This window comes from Chanos chanos, chromosome 9 (assembly GCF_902362185.1).
Source record: "Chanos chanos chromosome 9, fChaCha1.1, whole genome shotgun sequence".
NCBI lineage: Eukaryota > Metazoa > Chordata > Actinopteri > Gonorynchiformes > Chanidae > Chanos > Chanos chanos.
In genome coordinates, this window is record NC_044503.1 from 17,035,589 (window position 1) to 17,058,572 (window position 22,984).

At 43.2% G+C, this 22,984-nt stretch overlaps 2 protein-coding genes across 4 annotated transcripts in view; both read left to right on the forward strand.

Moving 5' to 3' along the window:
* mib2 (MIB E3 ubiquitin protein ligase 2) overlaps window positions 1-16,804 on the forward strand; it is a 52,491-nt gene extending 35,687 nt beyond the window's left edge. For both annotated transcript variants that reach the window (XM_030785674.1, XM_030785675.1), the window contains exons 14-19: window positions 7,704-7,830; window positions 8,876-9,100; window positions 11,871-12,049; window positions 12,373-12,566; window positions 13,365-13,430; window positions 13,591-16,804. In XM_030785674.1, the coding sequence (XP_030641534.1) occupies window positions 7,704-7,830; window positions 8,876-9,100; window positions 11,871-12,049; window positions 12,373-12,566; window positions 13,365-13,430; window positions 13,591-13,832 (1,033 nt within the window). In that variant the 3' untranslated portion in view covers window positions 13,833-16,804. The remainder of the gene's footprint in view (window positions 1-7,703; window positions 7,831-8,875; window positions 9,101-11,870; window positions 12,050-12,372; window positions 12,567-13,364; window positions 13,431-13,590) is intronic.
* Window positions 16,805-19,669: 2,865 nt separating this feature from the next.
* The window catches only part of LOC115820309 (BICD cargo adaptor 2), a 55,154-nt gene continuing 51,839 nt past the window's right edge, over window positions 19,670-22,984 (forward strand). For both annotated transcript variants that reach the window (XM_030783835.1, XM_030783834.1), the window contains exon 1: window positions 19,670-20,192. In XM_030783835.1, the coding sequence (XP_030639695.1) occupies window positions 19,953-20,192 (240 nt within the window). In that variant the 5' untranslated portion in view covers window positions 19,670-19,952. The remainder of the gene's footprint in view (window positions 20,193-22,984) is intronic.

A 22,984-nucleotide genomic window follows, 5' to 3' on the forward strand; every position in this document is an offset into this window, starting at 1 on the left:
AATACACTTCGGCTCTCTGGAGCACGGACATTGTGTGTGTGTGTGTGTGTGTGTGTGTGTGAGTGTTTCTGATCTACTGGCCCAGGGAGCCGTGGAGTGGGGGGGGGGGGGGGGGGGGGGGGTGTTACGTTGGACACTGCCACTAGTGTTTCTGATTATTAGTTCTCACACTAAATGTTGTAAGTATGTGCAAACGTTAGGGTGTTTGTGTATTTCGTATGTGTGTGTTAACGTGAGGGTGTGTGTGTGTTTCGTAAGTGTGCGTAAACGTGAGGGTGTTTGTGTGTTTCGTATGTGTGTGTTAACGTGAGGGTGTTTGTGTGTTTTGTATGTGTTTGTAAACGTGAGGGTGTGTGTGTGTGTTTCGTAAGTGTGTTAACGTGAGACTGTGTGTGTGTGTTTCGTAAGTGTGTGTTAACGTGAGACTGTGTGTGTGTGTTTCGTAAGTGCGTGTTAACGTGAGAGTGTGTGTGTTTCGTGTGTGTGTTTCGCTCCCACATTGCATCTGTTGTCCAGGCTAAAGCCCATTGGAGAGTTTGGTGAGATGACTCAGCATTGGAAAGACTCCCTCAGCATGACTGGCATTTTAAAGCAGTCTTAAGCATCTCGTCATCCACTTATATAATCTACTCCCAATCTACTCTCACTCAGCAACGGGACTAACTCAATCCGCAGAGGGACAAACTGAACCCTAAAATGTGCCGAGATCATGTAGAGACATTCTAACAAAAACTGCTGGCCAAAAATGTTTTTTGTTCTTTAGCTTTAGTGCTGGAACTGTGGTAGAACACAAAATTACCAAGTGTTTCTATGCATTTGAAGTCATTCTTAACATTCTCTGTGATGTCGCCACCATCTGGAAGTTGATGAAAAACTATGTGAAATTTAAATCTCTGTGAACAGTGAGCAGTGAATTTGTCCTCTGCATTTAACTCATCCAACACACCGGTAGTGAACACACACACATACACACACACACACCAGACGCAGGAGCAATGGGCAGCATTCCTTGCACCCGGGGGGCATTGCGGTCAAGTGCCTTGCCCAAGGGCACACAGCCATGGATTTTGGTCCTGGCAATCGAACCAGCAACCCTTTGGTCATAAGCCCAGTTCGCTAACCTCTAGACCATGACTGCCCTATCGTCACTTGACTGCAAATACCCACCCCCACCCTGACACTCATTTTAATATAAAAATAGATCGTGTTCAACCCTAAAACATTTCCTAAGAAATGGAACAGTTTTTCTTTAACGCCAATATAGCTGTTTATGCGAACCGTGATGTGGTTTTATGTCTGTTGGCTCTTTCCCCACATGGTCCTCTGATGCCCATCATTTCATGTTTGTCATTTAAGTCAAGTGTGTCTCCATCTGGGTTTGGGCTGTGTAAAGGGCAGAGTCTGTAGTAAGTGTTTTAGTGCCTGACAGAGAGGTCATAAGCAGTAAAGTGTGTAGAGGACAGAGACAGGGTACTAAAGAGGGCATATGGAGACATTTGGGACGAGTCCTTCTCTCTTGTGTTAGGCCCTCAGGTAGATTAACTCATTTCCCTCCAGCACTGCTGCCAGCCATACACACACACACACACACACAGCACGTATGCATGCCTGCATGAATGCGCGCACACACACACACACAGCACGTATGCATGCCTGCATGAATGCGCGCACACACACACACACACACACACACACACACACACAGCACGTATGCATGCCTGCATGAATGCGCGCACACACACACACACACACACACACACACACACACACACACACACACAGCACGTATGCATGCCTGCATGAATGCGCGCGCACACACACACACACACACACACACACACACACAGCACGTATGCATGCCTGCATGAATGCGCGCACACACACACACACACACACACACACACAGACACACACACACACAGCGGACAGCATGTACGTACTCTGGCATGCACACACACACACACACAGCATCCATGCACGCTCACATGCACACTCACACACACACAGCATCCATGCACGCTCACATGCACACTCACACACACACAGCATCCATGCACGCTCACATGCACACTCACACACACATGGCGGACAGCACGCATGTACACTCGTATGCCGCGCGCGCACACACACACTGCATGCAGGCACACACAAATATGCTTGACGGCATACGGGCACATGCACACACAGACACACACACAGAACATGAACACACATGCGCACACACACACACATTTATTCACCTCCTACCCCTCACCCCAGTTTGATGTGATATGTGACCCAGATTCCGTCAGCACATGGGCACAGTTAACTTAAACTGCCACCACACACACACACACACACACACAGAGGCCCACACTCATTTAAACACAAACAGTCTCTCTCTAACTCACTCAGACACACGCTCACACACACACACACACACTCTCTAACTTACTGCATGTCTGAAGTCCTGTTGTCTGGCCTGTTCCCTGCTGCCTGTATACTGTTTCCTGCTGCCTGTATACTGTTTCCTGCAGTGACAGAGCGTGCCTTGTATGGATGGACAACATTGACTACCGATCAGTGACAGAGAAAAAAAAAAAACTCAGGCAGACTGAACAGAGTCATAAAACAAACGGCCAATTTGCTCTGGCAACTGTCATATGTGCTATGCTGCCATTTTCTCGTTCAGCTCTCGATGTTATTCAGCCTGACGTGAGCCCCCAATAGCTGCTATACTCCCCACTCATAGGACCGGGGAGGGGGGGGGGTCCAAAAAGCCTTAGTTGTTTTCCCACAGATGCAGAGTCAAAGACGCGTTGCTTACTGCTATATTTAGCGCAGAGCTGTTTGCATGTTCTTTTTTTTAGGTTGTTGTAAGTTTTGTTTTGGTATGTGTTGTTTGTGTGTGTAAGTGTGGTTTTTTTTTTAGGTTGTTGTAAGTTTTGTTTTGGTATGTGTTGTTTGTGTGTGTAAGTGTGGTTTTTTTTTAGGTTGTTGTAAGTTTTGTTTTGGTATGTGTTGTTTGTGTGTGTAAGTGTGCTTTTTTTTAGGTTGTTGTAAGTTTTGTTTTGGTATGTGTTGTTTGTGTGTGTAAGTGTGCTTTTTTTTTAGGTTGTTGTAAGTTTTGTTTTGGTATGTGTTGTTTGTGTGTGTAAGTGTGCTTTTTTTTTAGGTTGTTGTAAGTTTTGTTTTGGTATGTGTTGTTTGTGTGTGTAAGTGTGCTTTTTTTTAGGTTGTTGTAAGTTTTGTTTTGGTATGTGTTGTTTGTGTGTGTAAGTGTGCTTTTTTTTTAGGTTGTTGTAAGTTTTGTTTTGGTATGTGTTGTTTGTGTGTGTAAGTGTGGTTTTTTTTTTAGGTTGTTGTAAGTTTTGTTTTGGTGTGTGTTGTTTGTGTGTGTAAGTGTGGTTTTTTTAGGTTGTTGTAAGTTTTGTTTTGGTGTGTGTTGTTTGTGTGTGTAAGTGTGGTTTTTTTTAGGTTGTTGTAAGTTTTGTTTTGGTGTGTGTTGTTTGTGTGTGTAAGTGTGGTTTTTTTAGGTTGTTGTAAGTTTTGTTTTGGTGTGTGTTGTTTGTGTGTGTAAGTGTGGTTTTTTTAGGTTGTTGTAAGTTTTGTTTTGGTGTGTGTTGTTTGTGTGTGTAAGTGTGGTTTCATTTCTATTCTAAATCTCTGCCCCCGACTCTTTTCTCAAAATACAGACATGTAGTCGTTTTTTTTTGGTGAGACTATTTGTTTATTTTGCGGGAGGAATTGGAAAAAGATGATCTTGCTCTCCTCCTCATTTGGTCTGTGGGAAACAGAGAGAGAGAGAGAAATGAATATGCTGCTTCCAGAGCTAAGAGGTTGAAGAGTGGAGAAGAGGAGGAACAGATAGAAAAGACAAATGAAGGGAATCCTGTGATTATGGATGCTTGACTCTTCCCTACACACAGCTCAGTCAAGTTTGGGAAAAAGAGGAATGTTTCCTTATATCAGTAGAGACCTGTCCCAGAAAGATCCCTGTTAGATCCCAGAGATTCCTTTCCATAGATACTGAGACAGAAGAGCTGCTGCAGAGAGTTGGAGAGGGTGAGAATGTGTAATGTAAAGTTTGAGTTATGCAGGAACAACCACTGATGAGGCTTGTTCTCTGTCACAAGGGTTTGTGGGTATGTGTCTGTGTGTGTGGGTGTTGGTGTGAGGTGTGTATAAAACAGTGTTGAAAGTAATGGAGGGCACAGACACACTCAACTAAACACACACACACAGACAATGCAAGAACTTCCTGTACTTGTCTTTGATATCGGAAAAGCAGATGCACGCTTTTGCAAAAACGCCAGAAAAATGTTAATGACTTGCATTAAACCTCATAAATAATACGGTGTTTAAGCGCTGCTGCGGTAGCCAAGAAAAACAAAAACAACTTCAGCATTATAGGTTATTTTTACCATTGCCTGGTGCATTGTGGGTAGTCAGTTGCTAGTTTTTTGGTTGGCACTGTGTGTCACAGTCATCATGGCATCTACCCAGCATAAAGCTAAGGCAGAAACTTTGGCCAGTGCAGAGAAAAGGGGATTTTTGGGGTCAGGGTATGCCAGGACAAAGGTCATGTCTTTGAGGTTAGTTTAGCCTGGGTAGAGAAGCAGAGGGGAGATGCCACGTTTTCTGACATAACACTGAGGTGAGCTAAGGTGACAAACGTAAGCGCGGCTGTTGCAGCGTGGCCACACGTTGACATGCTTGAAACTCTTAGGGGGAATTAACATTTGGCCTGTTGCATGGTGAACAGGGGTGAGACACACTGGTGTGTTATAAGAGAAATGTCATAAGCTAGGCCTCATTGTCTAATGTGTCTCACACTGGAGTCTCTGTTAAATCTCATTCTAGTCCCAGGAAAAGATACACACCACAGACATGGACTCAGCTGTTTGTTGCGTACAACCAGAGCACTGTAAAACACTAGACTAGAATCAACCAGAGCACTGTAAAACACTAGACTAGAATCAACCAGAGCACTGTAAAACACTAGACTAGAATCAACCAGAGCACTGTAAAATACTAGACTAGAATCAACCAGAGCACTGTAAAACACTAGACTAGAATCAACCAGAGCACTGTAAAACACTAGACTAGAATCAACCAGAGCACTGTAAAATACTAGACTACAATCAACCAGAGCACTGTAAAACACTAGACTAGAATCAACCAGAGCACTGTAAAACACTAGACTAGAATCAACCAGAGCACTGTAAAATACTAGACTAGAATCAACCAGAGCACTGTAAAACACTAGACTAGAATCAACCAGAACACTGTAAAACACTAGACTAGAATCAACCAGAACACTGTAAAACACTAGACTAGAATCAACCAGAGCACTGTAAAACACTAGGCTAGAATCAACCAGAGCACTGTAAAACACTAGACTAGAATCAACCAGAACACTGTAAAACACTAGACTAGAATCAACCAGAGCACTGTAAAATACTAGACTAGAATCAACCAGAGCACTGTAAAACACTAGACTAGAATCAACCAGAACACTGTAAAACACTAGACTAGAATCAACCAGAGCACTGTAAAACACTAGACTAGAATCAACCAGAGCACTGTAAAATACTAGACTAGAATCAACCAGAGCACTGTAAAACACTAGGCTAGAATCAACCAGAGCACTGTAAAACACTAGACTAGAATCAACCAGAGCACTGTAAAATACTAGACTAGAATCAACCAGAGCACTGTAAAACACTAGACTAGAATCAACCAGAGCACTGTAAAACACTAGACTAGAATCAACCAGAGCACTGTAAAATACTAGACTAGAATCAACCAGAGCACTGTAAAACACTAGACTAGAATCAACCAGAACACTGTAAAACACTAGACTAGAATCAACCAGAACACTGTAAAACACTAGACTAGAATCAACCAGAGCACTGTAAAACACTAGGCTAGAATCAACCAGAGCACTGTAAAACACTAGACTAGAATCAACCAGAACACTGTAAAACACTAGACTAAAATCAACCAGAACACTGTAAAACACTAGACTAGAATCAACCAGAGCACTGTAAAACACTAGACTAGAATCAACCAGAACACTGTAAAACACTAGACTAGAATCAACCAGAGCACTGTAAAACACTAGACTAGAATCAACCAGAGCACTGTAAAACACTAGACTAGAATCAACCAGAACACTGTAAAACACTAGACTAGAATCAACCAGAGCACTGTAAAACACTAGACTAAAATCAACCAGAGCACTGTAAAACACTAGACTAGAATCAACCAGAACACTGTAAAACACTAGACTAGAATCAACCAGAGCACTGTAAAACACTAGACTAGAATCAACCAGAGCACTGTAAAACACTAGACTAGAATCAACCAGAGCACTGTGGGACTGTGGACTAGAATCAACCAGAGCACTGTAAAACACTAGACTAGAATCAACCAGAACACTGTAAAACACTAGACTAGAATCAACCAGAACACTGTAAAACACTAGACTAGAATCAACCAGAGCACTGTAAAACACTAGACTAGAATCAACCAGAGCACTGTAAAACACTAGACTAGAATCAACCAGAGCACTGTGGGACTGTGGACTAGAATCAACCAGAGCACTGTAAAACACTAGACTAAAATCAACCAGAGCACTGTAAAACACTAGACTAGAATCAACCAGAACACTGTAAAACACTAGACTAGAATCAACCAGAGCACTGTAAAACACTAGACTAGAATCAACCAGAGCACTGTAAAACACTAGACTAGAATCAACCAGAGCACTGTGGGACTGTGGACTAGAATCAACCAGAGCACTGTGGGACTGTGGACTAGAATCAACCAAAATCAACCCCCCCCCTCCCACACACACACACACTCACACACACTGTCAGAATGATTCTGTTTGATAATCACTCTGCAGTATTACCATGATCTTCTTCATATGACAGAGGAATAAAACCAGATCAATAACCATTCCTATCCTCTCCTGTGTCTCTGTCTCTCTCATCACACCAGCACTGCTGCACTCTCTCTATAGACTCACATATTCTGTAGGGATGCACACATCTGTTTATGTGTGTATGTGTGTGTGTGTGTGTGTGTGTGTGTGTGTGCGCTGAAGCTTATGTGTGGGTGTGTGTGGCAGGAAAAGAAACGAGGTCAGAGAGCAGATTTGTGACAAATGACCAACAGAAGATTAGCCAGACCACTTCTCAGGCTTTGGCCATTACAACAGCTTTGGGGACAGCATGCACACACACACACACACTAAAGAGGTCAGACCTGTACAGAGCTTAATCTTTACTAATGGAGCGATCCTTCTCCCAGCTTGTCAGGTTTATCACCTGTTAAAGCTTTCAAACAGCTGTGTTTGTTTCAGATCTGCTCCAAACCTTTCAAGGACGCCAGAGTATGTCAGTCACCACCTCACACAGCACTCCAAAACAAGTTTTGTTTATTTGTCACGGTGTTTTACTTAAACTGTGCCTCAGGATACTAAAAAAAGGCTCTGTCAAACACGCCGGTTTAGTTCTTTAAGTTCCAAGGAAAAGCCACGGAAGAACTTTAGTACTGACTATTCACCTGCCATGGTCTTTAAAAGAACACATAGGCCTACTGCTAAGTCAAAGGGCCCTAAAGAAAGTTTGAAGTCCAGAGAAAGAGAGGAGCAGTTCCCTGTCTGTTTAATATCGGTTGTCGCTCATGCCTGGTGGCTGACTGTGTGTTTCCAGGGCGACAGAGAAGATCCTGGCCCGGGCGCGACAGCTGGCAGATGTGAAAAAGGAGGACGGATTCGCTGCGCTGCACTTGGCCGCGCTCAACAACCACCGAGATGTCGCTGAGATCCTAATCAAAGAGGTGAGCACCACTGTCAACCCAAACCTAATCATCTGTCCAAGTTCTTTTCCAAACGGTTAGGCTTGCATGTGTTAGCATAGCAGTTCCCGGACATTTGCACCGGCACACAAAACGATGAAGAGGGAGAGGTGGAATCATTCTGAAAATTTATTGTATTCATCAGAGAAGTTATTTCTGAGTCCGGCATGTAATAAACGAAAAGAAGAAACAGAAACAGAATAAGGCATCGTTGAGGTTACTATGAGTGGCATCTGCTGGTTCCGAGTGGAATTCATCTTTGTAGAAACGGGCTGGAAGAACCTTCAGTGCGCTGGCATGTTTTAACATTTAGCATTCTGTACAACTGGAGAGCAGGGCTACGCTATGCTAACCAGAATCCTTCTTCAGAAATGTATAGATGGGGAGGAGATGAATGGCATTGATCTTGCTGGATTAATTATTGTAATAAGATCACAGTGTAACAGAGACTATATACCGGTGGGTCTGTATTGACATGCTTATTGTTGCTGTGATATAGGTAATGATATTGAGCATGTGCACCTTTGGGTCAGCACTCATACAAAGAGTTCTTCTCTCCCATTTCCTCTGAGACCGTCAGCTCCCAGGGCTAGTGCTCCCCCTGGTGGACATTAAAAATATGTTATTAAGCACAATCAATGACACTATGAGTACACTTGTTACTTATTACTAAATCATAGCTAATCATGAAGCTCCTCATCACTGGTATCAGGCGTGTGCTCATTCTCATCACTAATATGGATGCAGAGAATGAACAGTGACACTAGAAATTGTGCTCAGAATCTCAGATTTCACAGGAAAAGTGTGCAAATCTTACCCGGTTCTAAAGTGTAACATTTGTTTCCTCTCCTTGGTGGCCACTGCTCTACAGGGACTGCAGAAATTATGACAAAACAATAGAGTGAATTCATTCCCATTCAGCTGCTGGAAACATATGTACAAATGAGATTAAGCAGAACAGGCAGTGGAGGTGAATTCGGGGCACTGTAATCTGTAAACTGAAACCCCCACGGTTTTTATCCCTTAGGGTCGATGTGACGTGAACATTCGAAACAACCGTAACCAGACTCCGCTCCAGCTGGCGGTGACGCAGGGACACACGGAGCTGGTCCAGCTGCTGGTGGCTGAGGGAGCTGACGTCAATGCCGAGGACGAAGACGGAGACACGGCCATGCACATCGCCCTCAGCCGCCAACGACTCGCCAACGTCATGACAACAGCCGACGGAGAGGGCTCTGGGCTCTACAGTCGAGTAAGTGCCCTGTCAGTCACTGCATCAGTACCACATTCCACACCAGACAAAATTACATCAATACATAATCAATAAGTACACACAAAAATATTTTAAATAGAGATGTAGTCCCAAAGAACCAATAAAAACAGTAACGTCCCAGTTTACCAATTGGCATGCTCAGTTGTCAGTTCCTGTCCTGTGGAAATGACCAGTGTGTCCACAGAGATGTGTCCTAAAATTCAGCTCAGTCAGCTTTACTACACTGGACCAGAGAAAATTCAACAGCACCACTGTACCTTGTAACTGGGCGCAAAAATGAACAATTTAAGAGAAAAGTCTCTCTTAATGCGAAAAAAGACCAGGTAAGCAAAGGAAACAAACCACTCAAAGATGCAAGAATGTACGCAAAAATGCAAGAATGATGTTTCTCCTAAACCTAAAGGGCCATCTCGCTTTAACACCTGGATGGAGGTGGGCAGGCGTCTCTGTGGAGCTCCCGCCCCTGTGTAGACTTCCCTCCACAGGAAGTCAGATGTCTTTTTCTCAGACAGAACCTCACAGAGCAGTCGCCAGCCACCTCTAGGGAAGAGACTCATCTCTGTGGGTGGTGAGAGGAAAAAGAGAGTGAAATGGAGCGTGTGAGAGAGAGGAGTGAGGGAAAGACAGGAGGGAGATCAGGAGTTTTAGGCACCACTGTAGTGATGGCGTTAAGTTTCTGAGGGAACCTGACTGTTCGTCTGGCTCCTGTGTCAAGCACTCCAGTCGCTACGATGCTATCACTGCTGTTTTCATTCACGCTCTCTCTGACCTGCTCTCAGAGAAATTACAGTCTGAAGTATGAAAGCAATAACTCAGACAGGTCGACATGTACATTTCAGCCATCACTGAAGGACAAAGACACTCACCCACACACACTCACACAAAGAACTAGCAGCACTCAAGCACAGAAAAACAGAGTGTAAAACTGGACATCAGCCAGAACTTACAAACACACAGACACACAAAACCTTACAAACACACAAATCTTACAAACACCTTAAAAACACACAGACACACAAAACCTTACAAACACACAAATCTTACAAACACCTTAAAAACACACAGACACACAAAACCTTACAAACATACAAAACCTTACAAACACCTTAAAAACACACAGACACACAAAACCTTACAAACACACAAATCTTACAAACACCTTAAAAACACACAAAACCTTACAAACACACAAATCTTACAAACACCTTAAAAACACACAAAACTTTACAAACACACAAATCTTACAAACACACAGACACACAAAACCTTACAAACACACAAATATTACAAACACACAGACACACAAAACTTTACAAACACACAAATCTTACAAACACACAAATCTTACAATCACACAGACACACAAACACCTTACAAACACACAAATCTTACAAACACAGACACACAAAACCTTACAAACACACAAATCTTACAAACACCTTAAAAACACACAAACACCGTAATAACACACAAACCCTTACAAATCTTGCAAACACACAAACACCGTAAAAACGCACAAACCCTTACAAATCTTGCAAACACACAAACACCTTATACACACAAACACCGTACAAACACACAAACCCTTACAAACTCACTAAACCTTACAAACATACAAATCTTACAAATACACAAAACCTTAGAAACGCACAAATTTTACAAATACACAAAATCTTATAGACACACAAGTCTTGCAAATACACAACACCTACACAGAAACCCAGGGTTTGTATCTCTCTGTTGGCGACTAGCCCCCTGTGTTTTCCCTTCAGCTGATTTCATCTGAACAGATTCTGGATTCAAATAGACTGGGGTCCTGTCACATCTCATCCATTCACTAATTTAATCTGCTCGTGACTAAGAGAAAACACACACACACACACACACACACACTGCAGACTTATTAACACACGATGGCACGTTTGAGATCATAAAGACATTGAAGTGAGGGGGACGTGCAGCCATGTCTGAATGCATACAGACAGTTTTATTAAGATCTTGATCTGTTTCAATGAATCACTACCTTTCAAAAATGCTTCATCCAGTTTTCACTGTCACTCACAATCAGAGAAGGCAGGAGGAGGCAAATGTCTTGACCCAGTAGATTTCTTCTTCAGAGGTCTACATGATATGTCGGTATCAGGATCTTCTCAGTGCATTGTCTACTGACAGCAAATCTTTTAAGCATGTTTACTGTCTCCAGTTTAACAACTTTAAGTATGTCACATTAGCTGGAAAGCATCTTACGTACCGGCCCACATTGTGGCACAGCTGTGTTACTTGGCTGATGGGATCTGGGATAGTTCTGCTTACAGCCACAGCCCGAATGTGAGGTTCCATTGACAGGTTATTGATGTCACAAATCTCACAGGATTTTCTCTGAGTTGAGGAGTGTCATACCCATGTCCTCAAGGACCGCAGTGTCAGCGGGTTTTCACTCAAGGCTTGAGCTATGCCACCTGATTTCACTAACTGCGTCGCCTCCAGATCTGAGGGAAGGAGAACTAATTGGTGGGATCAGGTGGTGCAGTGCATGGTTGGATCAAAGACCTGCAGACATTGTGGCCCTTGAGGACTAGAGTCTGACACGTGTGTTCCTGAGTCATCTACACGTAGTCCTCAGAGACATGTTCTGTTTGAGAGCATGTTCTCATAACCAGACGTGGCTAGTGGGGTTTGTGGAGTCTTTGTGTGCTCTCTTAATGATGATGTTTTGTTTGTTTTTTTTGTTTGTTGTTTTGTTTTGAAGCTGAGTGCCTCGGGTCTCCTGGGTAACACAGAGCTGAACGTGGGCACAGCCATCGCCTGTTTCCTGGCACAGGAGGGGGCAGATATAAACTACGCTAACCACAAGGGCAAAAGCCCGCTAGACCTGGTCACAGACAGCACTGTCCTACAGCTCATCAGGAGTTTCTCAGAGAAACACAGGTATGTGTGTTTGTGTGTGTGTGTGTGTGTGTGTGTGTGTGTGTGTGCGTGAGCGTGAGTCAGAGAAATACAGGTGTGTGTGTGTGAGAGTGCGCGTGAGTCAGAGAAACAGACTTAGTATGTAGGTCAGTCTGACTTACCTACTTTTTCCCCAGATGTTTCTCAAAAAGGAACCGACAGATACTGTGTGATTCTAATTGAATGAGACAATTTAAACAGTTTCTAAATTCAGGCCAAAAGAATTAAACAAATATTTGATGAACTCAGAGGCCAGCTGTGAAGTGCGTGTTCATGTGTATTGTGTGTGTGTGTGTGTGTGTCAGGTTGCAACAGCTCCAGGCGAGTACATGTGGCACAGGCACCAGCAGCAGCAGTCTGAGACGTGTCCACACGACACCAAACACCATGACCAACCTGGCCATGCCCAGCGTGCCTGGCCCCAGCGAATGCCTCATCTGCTCTGAACTGGCACTGCTGGTCCTCTTCTCCCCCTGCCAACACAGTGTGGCCTGCGAGGGTACGCCCACATCTCAAACACGTCCCATGACCATCAGTACTGCGTCTAAAACGCGTCCCATCACCATAACAACTGCGTCTAAAACACGTCCCATCACCATAACAACTGCGTCTAAAACACGTCCCATCACCGTAACAGCTGCGTCTCAAACACGTCCCATCACCATCACGACTGCGTCTCAAATACGCCTCTCCAACGTTTAAGAGCCTCTTAAACTCGTCTCAGCTATGTCCTTCACACCTTTAAGAGTCTCTTTAATGTGTTTTGAATACATCTCTACCATATTCCAAAGAGCACATGCACATCTCACTCACAGCTCACAAAGACCTCACACATGGTATATACACGACTTTAACTCAGTCTGTTTTTCCAGATGTCAAGAGTAGTGTACTTTTCTTGTCTCTTCTCCATCAGATAGACTTTACAATGGGGCAGTCACATAAAAATAATGAGTAATTATCATAACAGTGCGTGGTTTCATGAGAGGCCTGTTCAGAGAGAAACAAAGACCACGTCAAAGACCATATGAACCAACCAAAGAGGACAGAATTTTCAAAACATATTCTTAAAACATTTTTTATAATTCCTGCATCTGCCACAAGTCTGTTCCTTAAACTAATAAGTATGTTTATGTGACTGGACCCTAGACTACATCAGCTGAAGCTAAATGGAAGCTACTCTGTGGAATTGCTTCATACTAGTCCAGTCTTCATGCTGTAGAATGGGATCAGTCATTCCAGTTCATCAGGGATAATGTTTTCTCTCTCTCTCTCTCTCTCTCTCTCTCTCTCTCTCCAGAGTGTGCTCATAGAATGAAGAAATGCATCAAATGCCAGGTCACAATCACCAAGAAAATTCGACAAGGTAACACTTCTGATATCGACATTAGGGTTTCAGCATTCACGCTTTCTGAAAATGTGTTTGGAGTTATTAACTCAGTTTGTCAGGAAGTCCTGCATACTACAGATCAATAACCAGTGAATATCTTTCTTTCTTTCTTTCTTTCTTTCTTCTTTTCAATCAGACCAAACAGAGGTGGACTTCAGTCCCAGCTCAGAGAACTCAGAGCAGCATAACCTGCTGGAGCAGCTGCAGTCCCGTTACAGACAGATGGAGGAACGAATCACCTGCCCTATCTGCATCGACAACCACATCAAACTGGTCTTCCAGTGTGGCCACGCCTCCTGCATCGACTGCAGCGCGGCCCTCAAGACCTGTCCTATCTGCAGACAGACCATCCGCGAGAGGATCCAGCTCTTCGTCTAACACACACACATACACACACACAACACACACACTAATACGTATGGATCAATTTCCAACAACTGCTGGACGACGCGTGACCATTTTCATCAGCCTGCTGTCAGCCAACCAGCCCGTCTTTCCTGATTATCCAATCAGAGCCTCCCTCTTACTTGGCCGTCCTGCTAAATGAACCAGCTGACCCGCCCATCCTGGACTGAGCTGTGTTTAAGCCAAGTTTGACAGACAAACTGTAACCACAGCCACCTTCTGCATGAGAGACTTGACACTACGCTGTTATGGTGGGTTAGTGGGACACTGAGTGTGTGCACACGTATGGCAATGGGCTCGCTTGTGTGTATGAAAGTTTGAATGTGTGTGCGTGTGTCATGCATCAGAAACGGCTTGGTCCTAAAAGAGATCTCCGCAAAATGACACACACTCAGAAACACACTTTTCTCCTGCTGGCTCTACCCCCTAACTTATTGTTTTTTTGTTTTTTTTTTTAGTTCAACTCAACAGGCTCCATTCTGACAGAGCTGAAACTTGTATAACACCCAAAACCCACCCGCCCCCAACCCACCCGCTGAAGTCTCAGTTTTATCGGCTGTTGCATTTTGAGAAACATATTCTGTTGTCCTTTCACAGACTCCATGTCTGTCATTCACTTTGTTAGTTTTTCTTTGGAAAGCCCCTCCCCTGATCTTTCCAAACCCAAGAGATATGCATTATAAGCATGCCGGTATGCATATTACTTAGATGACTCAGTGTGTCTTGGATTACATTAGTGGTTTAAAGAAACTGGCAACCAGGACTGTTTATATCTGATGGTGTTCCTATTTATCAAAGTAATAATAGTTTTATAGCTGGCTGTTGTCTTTCTGGGGTCGGCTTAGCAATGTTGCTAGCTGATGAAGAAGCCCAAAAAACATCCAACGTCCCGTTTGACCGATGACAAACGCTTGGCAGATGTTTTGACGAATGTTCAGAACGCAAAGTCGCAAAACAAACATTAATTGTAAAGTTTTGTGTAGACAGACGTTGAGATAGCTAATCATTTTCTTGAATGACAGAGAAGCCATCTTGTGTTAAACAAAGCATGGCAGTGTATTTGTGTAGGTCCATTTCACTATCACACGAACTCTCAGTAATCTGCATTCTGCTCTTCGTCTAAAGCATTTCTTAGCCTCTTTGCTGGTATTTACGCGTCTCAGTTCGGACTGTCGAAGCAGCATCGGCTGTTTTCTGGGAAAGAGCCTGATTCCGTACAAGTCCTCATCAAGCTCTGACTGCATTTTCTGATTTTTGCTAAGAGATTAGCATGAGCTGTCGAAGTATGTCACATATACCACATATCTCATAGGCGACAGAAAGACACTGCTGCTCCGGGAAGAACAGACCAACCTCTCGGCTTTGGGCATGGATTTCTTTCTGGTGTTGCTTGTTAAAAAACGAAAACGAAATAAGCATTACATTAAAATGGTGAGAAAACAGGAGAAAAAAAAAGAATCAGTCGACTGCGTTTGACAGAGTCGTCCGAACTACAACCCTCCAGTAAGACCTCACCTGGGATTGTAATTTAACTACTTCAGGCTACATCACCACCCCTTGTAGTTCGATCGTCATATTATTAAATGTTTCGTTCTAGAAGGGCTTAATGTATGCATTTAAGAAATTATTCTATTTTAATCGATACTTTTTTTTATATTATTCGGTGTCCAGCTACAAGGGGTTTATAGCTCCCGCTTTTGGGGGCTGGGGTGGGAGGTGGGGTGTAACTCTGAGATGTACATTTGAATGTCAGAAATGTATCCTAAATTAATTTGCCTTCTGCTAAGTCGGACGCTGTAACCACCTGTAGGTCAATAGGAGTGAGCCACATGAAAAGAGAGCGCGACACCAGTGCCAAAAAACTGAGCGAGTGCGCAGAGTCGCGCGCTTATAGTTTCCACAGTTGTGTACGGAGCCTTCGTAATGTTTTCTATTCATTTAACCGATCTATATTCTTCATGTCAGGAACTGAAATATTAGCCTAGCTACCCTGAATTCAGAGGCTTTTGTTGTAACTAGCTGTGAAAACTGGAATTCCGAACAGATTTTCTTTTCCAATGTATAGGTCAAAAGATGCAGATAAATGAATGAATGAAAAACGACAATAACAAAAAATACTATTTTCTGCTGAGATAAGCAGACAGATGACACGTATCAGAGACAAGGAAAAGACTCCAGCCGTCAGTTTTCCACATTAAACTCTGGACAGCCGATCTTACAGCCTGTTGAGGGGTGACGTGAGGTAGGCCTACACTTTCATTCACGTCACGTTGTCACGACAAAAATAAGCAGTTAATGACATGTGTAGAAAAAATTACACAGTTTGTAGGAATTTCAGTTTTCATTGTTAATGTTAGTTTCCCGGTGAACATGAATGAGGTAAATCAGTGAGCTCACTGTTGGAATATAATTCATGGTTTCTTATTTACCCAGTGTTAATAGTCCTCATATTCACAGGAGGACATCTCCTGGAGAACATCAAAGATTTATATAATACAAATGTAACTGACACTTTGTCCATACCCAGGAAGTTTTAAGTTAAAGCTTTTTCTGATATGGGTTACTCATGTGTTTTCCCCCTTTTTTATTTTCATGGTTTAAAAACTATCTCGGTTCTGTCTATAAAAACAAGTGAACCTGCAACGATAAATTGCAGTGTGGTGTCCAGGTGTAAATGATTGAATTATCACTGAGTAAATTTTAGGCAATAACCAATGAGGAGAGAAGCAGTGTCGTTTTGAAATGTACGGCTGCGTTTCACTTTAAGAAGAAGAAGTATGTGGAAACATAATTTAAGCTACACGAAGTTACGGTTGATGCGTGTATAGATCAGCACACTGAGTTCTGGTGTTGGCCTTACTGTTAATTCCAACTACGTTGATGGATTAATTTTGTTTTGAAGTTTTCGTTTCGTTCTTTCTTTTCGGTTGTACTCTGTAAAAATATTTTGCAATAAATATGGAACTGTTTTATAAGGACGTCTGAGATTGTTTTTAATTTTCTACTGTATGTGCACAACTCCAACGTCTGCTCGCTACTTTACGGATTTTCGCTCTTTTATCTAACACCTCTGATTCAACAATAAGTCGCCTGTTTAGTTGTCTGTTTGTACAAGATTGTGAATGGTAGTGTTTTAATAGAGTAAATCGGAAATGGCGGAGTGAGCTCGAAGGGTGATTTTGGAGCTAGTGATATACTCCGCAGCACTTTTTGTGACAGCTCGGCTACATGAAGTTACGAAGTGACGACGTAGCCTCTACCCAACTGTCCCACCAGTAGGCTATTACTGTCATCAGCCAAAGAATAAAGCAAATAAATAAATTATATATATAGCTAAATCCCTTTAAGTTGTGTGGTTTTCAGCTCTTACGTTATTAATATAACAATTCCCGACGGCACCTCTCAGAATCTGCGTTAGTGTATACGGCAAGAAAAATTAGGCTGGATGTTGATTAAGACTGTAATGTCTCGTTTGGGGACTAACATGGCCCTACTCCCACGTCACCGGAGAGACTGTTGTCACACTGCCTGGCCTCATTTGCTTATAATAGAATAAACGCGTGTCACTAGGAGCTATGAGTCAGTGTTCACGCCGGCAGAGAGACGCACTCACGAATCTTAATTTCAATAAACTTTTAAGCGTTTTTATGGTGTTGTGAACCGACCTGCTGTTTTTCCCCCTGCAGCTGTAGAGTTAGTCGAAAGACGCTCCAGTTAAAGCTTGGGCATGCAATTAGTTTTGAAGGTGAAAGGTTGTTGGAGTCACATGTAAAACGTCCAGACACAGTATAGCCTCGGATAACATTCTCCGCACCGCCAGCGGAGTCTTTTACTGGGTCAATCTTTTCGCTCCAGTGCAAATGGAGGACAGGGTCGTCTGTGGTATTCCGTACACAAACTATGCTTATATGGGAGTCACGTTTATTTTTTCATATAGCCTAACAAACACTAATACTAAAATATAGGTATGGACTAGGTAGCCATGCTTCTACGGTACATTACTAAATTAGCGTTCCCGTCTGTCGTTCCGGTTATGTTTCAAAAACAGATGTGCAGAGATAGGCTATAAAAACCATCTACAACTAGGGAAACAGCATTTGACGATCCATAATTTAGAAGGCCGAAAGGGAAGACTCAATAAAGAACGCCCCACCCCCTTCTTCTACTGGTCAGTTTCGATTTTTGGTTTAATTATATCCAACCAACGGAAAGTTCCTGTTTCATAATATCCCGGAGGTGAGCTGAGTTGATGGGATTGATAGCAACCTCTACCCGATAGTACATCTGCAGGAGAGCTACTTAATCCTACTTAATAAAAATATCACATCGCCATTACTATGAATACAAAACCTTTTTACAATACTCACATAAACCAGAGTGGCGTCATTTATCAAAATGCTAAATTTGAGGACCTTTTCCGCTCTTAAAGCACCAAACAGATTCTAATATTTTTATGTTTACGTAAGAAGATTTTTCGGAGTGTTTCGAATGATCTTAAAACATTCACCTCATACGGCAAGAACGATCGACTTGTTATGTGGTGCATTAGTGCCATCTAGTGTAGGCCAATCGGACTGACACAATATTAAATTCCTACAAATCTCTAACACTGTAGACAGTGTAGATTTGGGGTAGAAAATCCCTCTGTAGGGCTGCGCACATATTGGATTTTCCAGTCAAATACTTGGTTCTGAACCATGTTTGACTGTAAGAGTGTACAGCCTACATGTAAACTTTTTCGTGGATTACAGCTGTATAGAAAGTGCGAAACGAGCAGAGGAGTAAGAAACTGTAAATATTTTAACAGTAGAGGACTTAAAATCTTAGATCTGTTTTTACCTTAGATTTCCCTTACGATGAGTGAATTGGTGCGTCTATAGCTCATCCAAAAAGGAGCCCCTACCTGAGCTGATCACCACTCCGGTACGCTTTATAGACCTAATCAAAATAAACGACCGCTTTGAACACCTGAGCCTCTCCTCAATGTCCTAATATTTAGTGTAATTTATATTTTCAGTGATTGCAGATAATATGCTAAGTTCCTTAGCTCAGGAATTCCAACGAATAGAATTTCTTTCCTGTGTTTTCAAAACAATTCCAATTCTCCTTCCTCAATACTGGTGTCAGATCCAACTCAAATTCAGATTCCCGGATTTGAATAAGACTTAACCATCAGTTTTCAACACTTACACACTGTTCTGTAATGAATTGACAGCAGCAAAGAGACACCTGAATTCTCCGTTAACAAACTCGTGTCTGATTTTTCGCCATTAGGCCTACGTTTCATTGTGCATTTGCGATGTACTATCCACATTTGAAAAACGACGCTCATCGATTGTTTGGCAATTTGGCAAACTGTATAATTTGATTAAATAAAAAAGAGCCAATTTTAAAGAGATAACAAAATCTCATTGGTAATATGACTGATGATGTCAGTCCGCCCTGGAGCGACTTTGGATTCGGTGCCCGAAATCCCCGTCTCAAATGTTCGGGTAGTGCTACGACTATACCGGTGGATGGCAATCTCTGCACGCGCTGCAGTGACTTTGAAAATCTCCACGTCACTTCGGTTGTAACTGCGGCACGGCGCTTAAAGACGGTTCCGGGGTCCACACCGCTGGCTCATGGGATATGAGTTCCTGTCTTCCCTAACTGCAGATCCGTTGCGCCTTACGAAAACTACATTTCCCATAAGGCACATGTTTTGTATTGCAACTCCCAGCTGGTCGAGCTCTTGGCAACTGACAATTCCACCTCCAAGTGCTTATTAACTGCCGAGGAGAGGCAGAGGGCTGAGGTACGCGCGATCATGGAGCAGCATTAAGAATAATCAATCAAAGCCTCGTCTGACGTAGGAAAACAGAGAAAACAGCTACATGATCGAGAACACGTTAGTAAAAGCGGCAAAACCAAACGCTAGAACACCAATCATGCAGTACAAGTACAGAAGAATCTAATTCTGTCACCCCGACAAAAGGCTTTGTCGGTGATTTCCTTTCAAGGTTGGATTCGCTTTTGGTTCCCCCCCGTCGCTCCTTCAAGCCAACCGGTGAGACGAGCGACGCTCAACCACCGCCTTTACCCGGTTAAAAGATGTCTGTGGAAGAGCAACGTTATCCCGATGCGATGCTGGTCACCGAGAACGGACCGGAGTGGATGCGAGCCGAGATCGAGCGTTTGTCTCGAGAGCTGAGCGAGACGACACACGAGAAGATCCAGGCTGCCGAGTATGGGCTTGCGGTTCTGGAGGAGAAACAGCAGCTGAAACAGCAGTATGAAGACCTGGAAATCGAGTACGAGACCGTGCGACAAGAACTGGACCAACTCAAAGAGGTAGGCTGTCCCTATGTCTTAACCACCCTACTGTAACGAAATGGTTAATTTATTTATGTGAAGCGAGGCTCATGATGGATGGATTGCCTGTGACAGCTATGATAAACACTGGTCCATTTGTTGATAGTCGTTGTTTGTCACAGATTTCACAGTGCAAGTCAAAATAATGAGGCGGTAGCCTGCCCATTTCATTGTTTAAAATGCGTAGAGCGTTTTAGAAATGTCCGCGCTTAACGTCAACCATGTCTCACAAGGTCAAGTACAGAGAGGTCTCTCAATTTCCCTCATCAGTGATGCTGCGGGTAGACTCGCTTCCAGAGTTGCTTTGATGCTGATTCCTGACGTTTGAATACAAATTCTTCGACTGACATTCTGGGCGTAACTTTCATTCTCTGGAGAGATATTCCGCCTTGCTGACATCTACGGTTAATTGGTGCTGCTGAGTCGGTTGGCTTGCTGTTGATAATTGTTGGTGACAAATTTGAACAGAATTTCTGGCTGACAGTCTTATAGTTCTAAATAAAGAAGGGGGGGGAGGGGGGGTTACTGGGCAGTCTTGGGAGCCTGTTGTGTCATGTCCATATACTTCATACCTGCTCCACTGAAGGGTTTACAGTATCCTACAGATTCGAAAAGCTGTAGCCTGCATGTCTCAAGCTTTCTTCTACTTTACATTGGTTTTATTGAAAATTCGATGCACTTATACCAGCCATAAACACACACACACACACACATCAAATTACAGAATGTTTTGTGTGCAAATACATTTCTACCACCACACCCACACGTATGTGCCCACATTTTGAATGATATGTGGTTTTGCTAAAATCATAGACCTAACCTCAGCCATCTTAACATAGAGGGTTGGGCAAAACTGCAGCCAACAGAGTTCTGCTACTGATTCTCGTGATTCTGGTTTAGTAGTAAAATGCATTGGCCTGAATTTGAATTTTTTTTTTTTTTGGAGTTTTGTGTTTCCCGCCTGAAAAGGGCGAGGAGGAAACCGAGCGAGTTGTGTCCTACAAAAGCATGACGGGAATGTAGATAGTTTTCCCCCCGAGCACAGACACAGATAAAAGACACCAGTGTTCTCTTCACACCAACACAGAGCTTCATCTGCCTCTCTTTTCTGTGACCCTCCAACCCTGTGCCGTTTTTACCCTCATGATTCTGATTAACAGACAGAGAGAGAGAAACTCAGCAAAAAAAAATCAGTGAAAGACAATGACTGGTGGACAGAAAGAGAATTTTCAGAAAGAGATACAGAGGTGGAAAAAAAGAGAGAGAGAAAGAGGGAGTAAACTAGGTGAAGGAGCCAGAGGCTGAGTACAGCTGGCGGTTTAGTTCTGGTGCCTCCCAGAGCATTGTGGGACGGTCTGAACATGCCCTTTGGAATTGCTGCGCAGTGACTCGACTCTGTCTCACCATGAGTCTGTTCCTGTGGAACTCTGGGATGTTTTGTTTCCTTCAGAGCAAAACTTGGCTTTGCTACTTGTTAGGTTACATGGTTGTATTTTTCTCTCTTCGAACCGTCCTGCTTGAGCAGAACCTCTCTTGAAACAAAGGAACAGGGGATGAGAGAGGGAAATGAGTCTGATAGAGAACGAGAGATTTCAGAGAGGTGATTTCAGAGACAGGACATGGAAGAGAAAGGGGAGATGAGTGGTTTGAGAGAAGGGGGGGGGGGGGGGGGGCCTGAACTGACTGAGCAAAATGACCTCATCATTTCTCTCTCCTCTCGCCCACTCACTCATATGCAGCTGGAAGACAAAAAAAATCCCCAAGACAGTAGAGCACTAGACCTCAACATTTCTCTCTGTCTGTCTCTCTTTCCCTCTCTCTCTCTCTCTCTGTCCTCCTCTCTCCTCCCTGGCATTCTTCAGGCTTTCTGTCTCTTATAGATATGCGAGTAAAAAGTCTTGGAAGGAGAATAAGCCTGATTAGCAGTATGTTAGAAAGCAAATGGAGTGTACACACTTGAGTGACATATGCCATATAGACTCCTCAGAGCTGAACATGTGTTTTTATAAAAACTTAAAGAATTTCCTCTCCTATCCCAGTGCCAGGCTGACTGTCAACACACCTCAGAATGGGTGTGTTGAACGTCTTGGTCAGTTTCTTCTGTTTGTTCTGCTGTAACTTTATGGCTCCTTATGGATCCTAGCCCTACCTTCGCATGGGTTCCTGCTCCTGGTTTGGAACGGAACAGGCTTTCCTAACAAATGAAGGAGCACGGTTTGGTTTCATTGTCTATTGTTGGCCATGTTAAGCCTCCGTTTTTAACCAAAGCCCTCAGTTTCATAATGTACTCCAAGGCCAAAGCAGAGCTGTGTGGCTCCCCATTCAAAACACAGCACCTGGATTAGACCAGTTAATGAGACGCATTGTGAAAATGGACAATGGGTGTTTGAGTCTGATGGCACAGTTTCTCTGCTCTGGCACTGAGATTCCCTGTTGTTCTGTGTACCCGCCACGTTTGGCATCAGACTGAAAGAAATGTCATGTAACACACACACACACACTGATTTATACTGTGATTATATTACATTACAAGTTTTATTACCTGCTAAAGAGAAAGTCCTCTTGGAGTTTACCTTGATATGACAGATCAAAGGTCACATTGTTTTTGCTGTGATGTCCCCTTAATCAAAGTCCTTCAGAAAGGAGTGAAGGATCAGTGATGTTTAGGTTTTCACCACAAGGTTCACATACAGTTCAAAAGTCAGGCGTTAAAGGACTCTCTCTCTCTCCCTCTCTCACCGACTCTTTCAGGAAGTGTTACCCCTGTGAGG